This window comes from Nannobrachium achirus (genome assembly GCF_963921795.1).
Source record: "Nannobrachium achirus genome assembly, chromosome: 17".
Taxonomy (NCBI): Eukaryota; Metazoa; Chordata; class Actinopteri; order Myctophiformes; family Myctophidae; genus Nannobrachium; species Nannobrachium achirus.
In genome coordinates, this window is record NC_137824.1 from 29,000,902 (window position 1) to 29,012,210 (window position 11,309).

The 11,309-nt window shown below is 39.6% G+C and overlaps 1 protein-coding gene across 1 annotated transcript; it reads right to left on the minus strand.

Annotated features, from left to right (window-relative positions):
- Positions 1-3,703: 3,703 nt before the first annotated feature.
- On the minus strand, positions 3,704-7,835 carry ltc4s (leukotriene C4 synthase; the record flags this gene model as incomplete). Its single annotated transcript, XM_080746657.1, has 5 exons — positions 3,704-3,851; positions 5,086-5,167; positions 5,797-5,867; positions 6,265-6,364; positions 7,775-7,835. The coding sequence occupies 5 exons, from the start codon at positions 7,833-7,835 to the stop codon at positions 3,704-3,706; spliced, it is 462 nt and encodes a 153-aa protein (XP_080602783.1).
- Between the last annotated feature and the right edge of the window lie 3,474 nt (positions 7,836-11,309).

An 11,309-nucleotide genomic window follows, 5' to 3' on the forward strand; every position in this document is an offset into this window, starting at 1 on the left:
TCCACATCCATCCATCCATCCACATCCATCCATCCATCCGTCCGTCCGTCCGTCCGTCCGTCCGTCCGTCCGTCCGTCCGTCCATCCATCCATCCATCCATCCATCCATCCACATCCATCCATCCATGCATCCATCCATCCACATACATGCATCCATCCACATCCATCCATCCATCCACATCCATCCATCCATTCATCCATCCACATCCATCCATCCATCCACATCCATCCATCCGTCCGTCCATCCACATCCATCCATCCATCCACATCCATCCATCCATCCGTCCATCCACATCCATCCATCCATCCACATCCATCCATCCATCTCCATCCATCCGTCCATCCACATCCATCCATCCATCCATCCATCCATCCATCCATCCACATCCATCCATCCATCCATCCATCCATCCACATCCATCCATCCATCCATCCACATCCATCCATCCATCCATGCATCCATCCATCCATCCATCCATGCATCCATCCATCCATCCATCCACATCCATGCATCCATCCATGCATCCATCCACATCCATGCATCCATCCATGCATCCATCCACATCCATCCATCCATCCATCCATCCATCCATCCACATCCATCCATCCATCCATCCATCCATCCATCCATCCATCCATCCATCCACATATCCACATCCATCCATCCATCCATCCATCCACATCCATCCATCCACTTACTGTACTGTACTGTACTTTACTGTACTCTACTGTACCTGACTGTACCGTATTGTACTGTACTTTACTGTACTCTACTGTAACCGACTGTACCGTACTGTACTGTACTTTGCTGTACTCTACTGTACCCGACTGTACCATACTGTACTGTACTTTGCTGTACTCTACTGTACCCGACTGTACCGTACTGTACTGTACTTTGCTGTACTCTACTGTACCCGACTGTACCGTACTGTACTGTACTTTGCTGTACTCTACTGTACCCGACTGTACCGTACTGTACTGTACTTTGCTGTACTCTACTGTACCCGACTGTACCGTATTGTGCTGTACTTTGCTGTACTCTACTGTACCCGACTGTACCGTACTGTGCTGTACTTTGCTGTACTCTACTGTACCCGACTGTACTGTACTTTACTGTACTCTACTGTACCCGACTGTACCGTATTGTACTTTGCTGTAATCTACTGTACCCGACTGTACCATATTGCACTGTACTTTGCTGTACTCTACTGTACCCGACTGTACCGTATTGTACTGTACTTTGCTGTACTCTACTGTACCCGACTGTACCGCACTGTGCTGTACTTTGCTGTACCGTACTGTGCTGTACTTTGCTGTACTCTAATGTACCCGACTGTACCGTACTGTGCTGTACTTTACTGTACTCTACTGTACCCGACTGTACCGTATTGTACTGTACTTTGCTGTACTCTACTGTACCCGACTGTACCGTATTGTACTGTACTTTGCTGTACTCTACTGTACCGTACTGTACTGTACCCGACTGTACCGTACTGTACCCGACTGTATCTTACTGTATTGTACCGTACCCCCCCCCCTCTCTCTCTCTCTCTCTCTCTCTCTCTCTCTCTCTCTCTCCCCCTGTGCAGCTGACCCCCCCCTTCCCTCTTGTAACCTGAGAACTTGGTGATGATAATGACACATTGGTCTACAGAGGATTGCGCAATAGGTATTGTGAAATAACCATACAAACACAAACTGTACGGTAAATATGCATTTTGAAAACATGAAATGTTGACAGCGCAAAGCGTCCAGGTTAGTCTGTCCTGGTGTGTGTGTTTATGAGAGGTGTTGTCAGATATTGTAAATGTAGATACAGTTTTAAGTGTGTCAAGTGTGTCTCACCATTGGAATGTTGGTTGCTCGAATGTAGGGATTTGATGTGTGAAACCTGGAACAGACAGCAGGATTCTTGCAACAAGAACTTTATTATTATGATACAGTTCTGCTGCTTGCTATGCCTTGGTATAAACCATTATAGACTGTAGGTTTAAACTGGAACTGTATCATTAGAGGGCAGAGCAACTGTGACAGACAGTGGTGATTCGAGTAAGATCCAATTGAGGTGAGATCTACTTGACAGCATAATGGTGAGGATGAGGAGTCTCTGCCATGCCTTTCGGCCTGTTCTCTATAATCACTTTCCGTGAGGGATCATATAACAAAAAATCTAGTTAATGGTTTAGTTTAGTACATTTAGAGTAGACTACATGTTTACATTGTGTTTATTTTGCACTTAATTGGATAAGAAATGTCACATGAATAAATCATAAAAGAAGTAAAAGAAAAGCAAACAGCAGCAGGGGTCACACACTCCTTAATCCGAAACACACAAGAAATACAAATTATATGCAAACACAATAGTAACATAGGCCATAAATGATTGTAATCACCACCAGGATAATGCAAATGAGACTAATAATATTCTGTGGGGATCTCAGTCACTATATACCTATGTCATTATTTAACAGTATACAATGGCACCACCTGCTGTTCAATATTTAAATAACTATCAACATGCTAGTGACAGTCAGTGGTTGGAAAAAGTATAATTTGAAGAGCATTATCGTTTTGGATTTATTTGGCGGGGATGTTTTATCCCTACTTCTGGTCCGACTGAATTAAATACATGGATTTCCTTTTAGGAAATGTAGACAAAAAATATCACAATTTAACAATACAATTGTACGTTAGGCGTTAGGCCTATATTTTTACAAATCGAACCCTGGTTGCAACTGCAGAATAAAACTTAAGATGGCTCCTGGGCCACTCAGCAAAATACAAAAAGTCCAAGGGCCAAAGATTACAGTCCTATTTTGGACGTTTAGACAATGATTTTCTAACACACTAGATGAGTAGTCTAAAAATTAAGGAAACACACAGAAAATAGACACATTTCCATCTATAAGATATAATATAACAATTCATGATGAAATGATGAGGTTTCTTCTTTTGGAACAAACAAAATAGTAAAACAATATTGTATAAAACAATACAAAAGTATTTTCCTAGTGGCTTTGGAGAGAAGCTGAAAAATGACATCAGAAATTATTTGTCCACACTAAAAGTAGACAAAATATATTTTGACCGTGACAGGTTGAATAGTGCTGCTATATTGATTTGGATAAGAACTACCGTAAGCAGTTGTCATGAGTTCTAAAATTCTGCCCAAACCCGACCCGACATTTAGGGTAGGGTAGGGCCTAAAATGTATGCTAATTAGTCGGGCCGGGTAGGGCCTCGGGCTCAATGAAAAAAGAAAATATGTTTTTTTCTATTATTATTTTATTTACTAAATTCTTTCCAAACCCGACCATACCCGACCCAATGTTTTCGGCCCGGATAGGGCCTAAAATGTATGCTAACTAGTCGGGCCGGGTAGGGTCTCGGGCCGGCCCAGTTAGGGCCGGGCCTTAATTTCCAGGCCCGTTGAGAATTCTGAAGTTCATAATGTCTAGCTCATACATTTGACCACTCACTCATATTTGAACTGCAGTATGATCCTTTCACTGACTTCATAGAAGGGCTTCATATGACGTCAGTGAAGGGATGCAGTTTGCACATGTATCTCTTCCTGTATCCTATCCGATGACATTTATTTATTTATTGCATTTTTTTTTTTTTTTTTTTTTTTTACATTAATGTAGTATCCCCCCCCCCCCCCCCCCCAGGCCACAGGTTGGGAACCACTGCATTGGATGACTTAAAGATCCTCAGCCAGGCCCGTGGAATTGTAGAGCTGGATGAGGTCCAGATCCAGGTACAACCGACACATGGAGCACACAACACCCAGACAGGAGGACCCTACCAAAGCCCACAGTACCTTGGCACTGAAATACAGGGGGGCTAGACTGCAGGGAGGGACAGACATTAGGCCTCGAATTATTGAATGCTTTAACCAGTGAAAAATAGCAGATATACAAGCTCACAGCGCGGCACCGAGTGCCGCGCTGCGAGCTTGTAGATCTGCTATTTTTGAAAAAGTCGTGAAAATGTGTGCAAATCTTTGAATATATGTATTTTCAAAGCAAACGTTTGTAACTAAAATTTTGCTTCTGGGTGGTCCCTGGAACTAAATATTTTGAGATAGGGGTCCGTGGCCAAATACATATCATTTTCCTTTTCTTTGACGATGGCTAGCCAGATTGCTGACATAGAAACATAGGTTTTTCAAAAAAAAAAAAACCTTAGAAGGATTCAAAAGACACTTATAGAATCGGGTCAAAATTCTAATTTTCACGATTTTTCAAAAATAGCAGATCTACAAGCTCGCTGTGAGCTTGTATATCTGCTATGTTTCACTGGTTAAAGCATTCAACAATTCTAGGCCTAAATGGGTTAAGAGAGAGAGAGTCAGATAGATAGATGTAGCAGATTAAATTGTGGTTTTATTGACGTGTATAATACGACAGCATGGTTGCACATGTATTTGGTGAGGTTTGGTGGTATTAAAGGTTATTTCAAGTCAGCAAGATATTTCCTGATATCATCTATGAGAAGAAATCAGTTTAAACTCATAAGCTATCTGCAAGATAACTGTGCACGTAAACAGCTTGCAGTGTTAGCAAACAGATTTACCAAAACTAGGAATGCTGTGGATATATATTGGTTTTCATTAGATTTGTCTTATACAATGCATACCAGATTACAATGCATACCATCTTTTATGATAATTATCTGCATGAAGAATTAGAGGAATGGAGTGAAAGCATGCAATCAAGGCTACTTTCAGAAATAAGGATTAATACCCTTTCCTTTCACAGAATATAGTGGAGTGAAAGTCTATGTATCTAAAAATACAATTACTCAAGTAAAGTACAGATACTCGAAAAATGTGCTTAAGTAGGGTACAGTACTTAAGTAAATGTACTTAGCTACTGTCCACCACTGGTTTTAATACGGTTAATAATTAGTAGAGGACGAATAGAGAATAGGCTAAGCAATCTCAGAGATTTTGGTAAGAATAAACAGTGCAAGGCTCATTTTCATCTCATGCTAGCATGATATGATATACAGTTCACGGCCACATCCTTCTTGGCAAGTCTAGTATCTATAACATGAAAACACACATGGATAGACCCCTACCGGCCATGTGCAGACTGAGAATAGCCATTGAAGTAAAGGAGCCGTCCATACAAATACAGAAGTCCAAAGAAGGAGGAGATGCCTGGAATTGAAGCAAACAACAGCATATTGATCAACTGTTATAAGAGTGATTCTGTGTGTACCATGCACATATTTTGTGTTGTGGTTGTTTTCTCTGCGGTCCTGTTATCACTTATCAGTCAATCAGATTCATATTCCACCTGTATCGGAATGAAGAAATCTTTCTCTTTACTGCTGTGAACATACTTAAAGGAGCACTTCACCCATTTTCAACCTTATCTTTGTATAATTGGTATGCACTAATGCTTATAATAAGATGGTACAATTTTCCTCTACTCACTCTGTATCTCATTGGTGGGCTATGACTATGACTGGGCTATGACTGAGAGAGAGTTCAGAAACCTGCCTGCCAGTGAATCATCAATGGGGATTCCAGGCTAATGGAAACAACAGCCTTTCTTTGTTGGCATGCTGAAATATAAGCTATTGTTCTTGCATTAATCCAAAATATATTTGAAATCTTGTTGCCCAGACTAGTCTTGTACACAGAAATGGTACCAATCTTATAGTGAATATTACTGAAGATCAGTTATATGAAGATAGGTTGAAAATGGGTGTAAGGTTGAGTATAGCCAGCAATATAGTCAGTAAATGGTCAGTGTTAAGTGTAAGGACTCAGTGAGACCTTACCTTGGTGGAAGAACAGACCAGACATCCACAGGACAGTGATGAAGATGGGGAAGTATTCAGAACAGTTAGCTCTGAACACAGACATAAAAGCATTAGTAAGGTGGACAAACACCTACTAAAAATAATAATAGGCAAATACAAATGTGTTTCTGTTAGGCTAGTGTTGTACAGTGAACTAACATTGAATAGTAGACTCAAGGTTAATGAGCCACGGTTAAGAACATTTCTTAATATTAATGCGGGAAATCCCTCTAATTGTTATGAATTTTCAGGAACATGTGTGACACTGGTGAAAAATGTTTCATGTATGAGGAAAATGTCCAATGAATCAATGTGATATGCAATGCCTAAACAAAAAAGCTATTCTTTCACACTCTAATATAAAAGAAAAGTTCAACATTGGACAGTTACATTACACAGTTAACATTGATTGTGTACATTGACTAGATGGCAGACTAGAATACTAACTGGGCTCTGAAGACCCTCTCAAATTCAGGACATCCTGAAGTGGAAGGTGGCGATACAGAATACTTTCTCCTGGCATAAATGACCTGCAAGGAAAAATAGGCTAAAAAAGCACACATCATACACGCAAGTTAGTTTACTTTGCCTAGTGCAGATGCGTATGATTAAGTAGCTACTACATAGTACACATACCAAATGTAGAGTCACACTCACACTTCAGCCAGTAAGACCATTCCAGAGAAAAACACTGGAGCACACAGATCTTCTTTTAAATCAAATCAGCAAGCATGACAAATGATCCAGCATCTTCAGAGTCAAAGCCAATCATTTACACATGATCCAGTGTCTTTCTCTGGATTAGTTAAGTGTGCCTGCCATGCAATGGCAAAACACTTATTGTAATCCGCCATACTTATATATATATATGTTCGGACAAAATTTCGGCACGTAATAAGTGCCGCACGATTTACGCCACCACCGCAATATATACATCAAAACGTGCGGCTCGGCCGGGAATGGGGTGCTATTACTTTTCTAAGAGAAAAGTTGTATCGTTTAATTGATATTAATTTATTAGTGAATTAATTTTACCCATTGACTTATAATGGGAATCGCAAAAACTCACATTCAATATTTTTTTTCTCGCAAACCATAGGGGCTACAGTTTCAAAACTTGGAGAGGAGATTTATAATGATATCAAGGATTAAATAAAAAATAATTTCGTCAGTTGGCCTCATGGTGGCGCTATAACAGTCCACTTTACCTTTCGGCCTGTAACTCTTGAACCGTGGGTCGGAAAATTAAAATTCATTTTTCCCTGGATTCCTTGGGTCATGACGCATCTCCTCATATAGGCCACGCCCATTTGCGTCAGGATAGATTTTCCGCCATTTTGAATTTTCTTCAAAACACACTTTTTGCTCCTTTTCCTACATATTTTCTCCAAATGTCACAAAAATCGATACACACGATCTATGGACTCATGCGATAAACATATTTAAACGATATTTTGATAGTCCATACCGTTCTTCCGTAACAGGGTTCCAAAGTTAGCGGGAGGAGCCCGTTTTGTAAGAAGTAGCCATAAATCACAAACGAAACATCCAGTCAACACCAAATTTTAACCACAAGTGGGGGGCGCTATACTGAACATATACCCAAAAGCATTTCCACTTCGACCCATAGGGGGCACCACAAACGCGCAAAACGTAACCGTTTCATGCCAAAACGTGTTTTTCAGGGGGAACGACCCTCTCAAAACGAAACACTAACACCAACCGCTACACAAGGTTGCACAGACTTAGCGAGCTGCAGGCACACTTAAAATTTCTTAGAAATTTTCTTTTCTAGTTCTAAATACTGTACTGTATATCAATGCATGACATTGAGGGATTTCTTTGACCACATTTACTGTAGTTATGCATGTTGTCTCTGTATCATCCAATACATTCCAAATAAAACAACAAACCAATTCAGTAACTTGCTTGAATAGTCATTAGTAAACAGTCTTACCTTGCTCCAAAACTCCCAAGACAGACACAGCTGCCAAACACACAGTGTGGTCAAGGTGCATCTCTCAAGGTGTTGTCTGTGCAACATCCAACACTCTTCTGGCAGTGCAGCGAGCTCTGTAACACAACACATACTTCCTGATACCTTCCTTTGGAATACATAATTTGTTTCCACTACGTGGAATCAGGCCCTGATGTAATGTCTTTACTTGACAGCAAGTTACTTTATGCCATGTCATTGTTCGACATGATGTACATCATGCTGGTTGTGGGCGAAAAATAACATTACAACAGTGAATGAGAAAGGCAAGGGGCAACAGTGAATATAGACAGCATTCCTGGCCACGGCCCCTACTTGCGATCTGAAGCCTTATTTGGGCTTTATTATGGATGATATTTCCTGTTTACATTCATCTGATCTGATTCTCGTCTTAACTGATCAGATGTACTTTGTAGCTGATAAATGACAGAGTTGTGACAATTACACACATCTACAGTACAAATATTGAGAAATGTATATTTCTACTTGGAATTGACTGCCATGGACGGTAATGGAAAGTAGCCGCAAAGTTCACCAGTTTCTCCACGCACGGCAACAACCAAAACCAGTTGGTTTTATACTAATATACAAACCTTGGGCGAGGTTGCTCAGGAAGGAATTCGCACAGGACGGAATTAATTTGCAAGTGTGATTCAAGTTGCGGTTGGTTGTTTAAGTTGGACAAAATGTGAAAAAAATATTTTCCCAAATATGGATATGACTGACGTTTGACATCATAGATGTCTTACTTATGTTATAGACCACATATATAGACACACTATGTCCATATATGGGCATTCCAAGCTATGGGCTTAATATTTATGACATCAGGGATCTCCATTTATGGGCATACAAGGGACAAGGATAGAATTCATTTGCAAGTGTGACTCGTGTCGCGGCAGCCACACTGGGTAGACTGACACAATATGTATATATATTGGCATTCCCAGATATGGGCTTAAAGGAGTAGTTCTGTCTGTTTTTCTATTGATTACTCATTAATAGAATCTGGAACTACAACTCCTGAACGACGAGTAATGGAAACTGGCATTTCCGTTCATTAAAATATATTTAAAATGTCATTTCTGATAAGCAGAGCTAAATATGCGAGAAACTGAAAACAACTTGACACTCTAGTCTAGACAGAGACAAATGGAGACAAAAACAGTTTCTACGGAACTATATTTACATAATACTCTTGTTTTACAGAGAACCATATCAAAAGTATAAAATACTTACAAAAATCCAATGCAATATATAAAAATAAGATCTATCTCCTCCACAACATTAGGAAAGGCATACATACAAAAAAATATATTTATATAAATTTACACAGATCCCCTATAACACATACTTAAAAAAAAAAAAAAGAAAAAGGCCCCAGTCTTCGAGTTTGGCTGTATGCTCGAAGCTATGGCAACAGAATGGTTATGGCAAACAGAATGGCAAAAATGGATTGCAAAACAAAAATATTTAAACCAACCCCAAACTGTCTTAGCAATAGCAGTTATGCATCATTACAAATTTGTAAAAACAAATGCATACATTATTGTTTGAACAAATTAAGGTACAGTAGACATAGTTTCTCTCTTCACCAGAGAATAATCTGGTTATAATCTTCACCTTTAAACGAGGAAACATAACGGGAGCAAACCGAACAGGAGCAGAGTACTGTGAACTACACATCCTGTGATTTCAAATTGGGACTTGATTACTGCTTGTGGTCTCAACAATAGCAGTTATGCATTATTCAAAGTTAGCCAAAACAAATGCATACATTATTGTTTGAACAAATTAAAGTACAGTAGACGATTTCTCTTTTCACCAGGGAAAAATCTGGTCATAATCTTCTACCTTTAAACAAGGAAACCTAACAGGAGCAGAGTACGGGCAGAAGCCGATTACTGCATTGCAATGTTCCCTGTGTGGCAAATACAATTAATGAAAACCTTAAAGAGTAGTTCACCACTTTTCAACCCATCTTCATATAATAGGTCCTCACTAATGTTCATGATAAAATATCAACATTTTTTTCTACTCAGTCCAAGTGTCCTAGGAGAGCTGTGGGAAGTTCAGAAATCCATCGTCTTGTGACATCATTTTCCCCAAAAAATTATAATCAATATTTTTGAAAAAAATATTTAGATTTGTATTATCGCGAGAACAATGGCTTCCACTTTAAAATTGCAACTTTTCAGGAATAGAAAGCCTGCAGTTTCTATAAGCTGGATTGGCAATCGATGATGTCACAAGATGATGGGTTTCTGAGCTGCCCACAGCCCTCCTGAGAAAAAAAAAAGAAAAAAGCTATTTTTGAGTGAGGACCAATTATATGAACATAGGTTGAAAAGTGGTGGAGTGCCCCTTTAACCATCTTGAACTCTTAAGGCTTATTATACCTTGATTGATGATTTGAGACCATGATTTGTAAAAGAAAATATGCCCAAAATAACACCACCCTGGCTTAACTGCTGGATGGACCCACACAACCCTAACCGTTAACAAAATAAAATAATAATTTAAAAACTGACATTATGCTGCCAGTGTTTTAAACTGTTTTACAGTGTCTATCATTAACATATGAACAGTAAACAGTGGCCATGTTTGAGGACAAGTTCCCCCCCTTTGTGTGTCTCTCTCTCACTGGCTTGTCGAGATGACCGTTTGTTTGGAGAGTGCTTACAATACCTTCATTGTGCTCCTACTGTATCACCACCCATTAGTAAAAGCAGCGGAATGCAGAGCCCTGCCACCTCGGTCAAATAACGCTGCTCAAGTTAGTCTTTAACGTCAGGCTGGGGAAGGTAACCATTTTACATGAACATCCCCCGTCTGTAGATGCTCCTGTCAAGTAGTAGTGTGTTACCCCCTTAATAAGATTGCGATAAAAAAAAACTGCCTGGGGAAATTGAGATATGCGACTTTGTAGTAATGTTTTAGTGGATTAACTGGGAGAAGGGTTCTTGGTGTCTACATGCCTGTTCTCTTCCACACCTATCTCTAGGGCAGGGTATCATCTTCTGACAGTTTTCTATTCTTATCAATGATTCAAATTTGATACCAGTTCCTGATCACTAAATGGTTGTGAAATGGTTATAAAAAAAAAAAAAAAAAAAAAAAACAGAAATGCCAGAAATCGGTGTGTTACTGTCACTGATAGGGGTGTAGGTTTGTGGTATCCAGCCCTGGGCAGGGTTGCAGAGCAGGAAACAGTGGTTTCGAACTGAGACACAGATTCAGTAGTAGTCTTAGTCTAGCTTCTGTCTCATCACACAGGCTTGTATATATACACTTCTATATAAAGCTCCAACAGTGACTGGACTGTCTTTGATTGGTGCCAGTGTGTCATCTCATCATGGCCCTCATTATTCCTTCATTGCATTGCAATGGATTGGCAATTGGTTTGGAGTATCTCATAATAAACTTTCATTTACACATTAGATGCTTCTCTAATGTTTCTACGTATGGTCACTTCTCTGTATTTTATAAACAATAT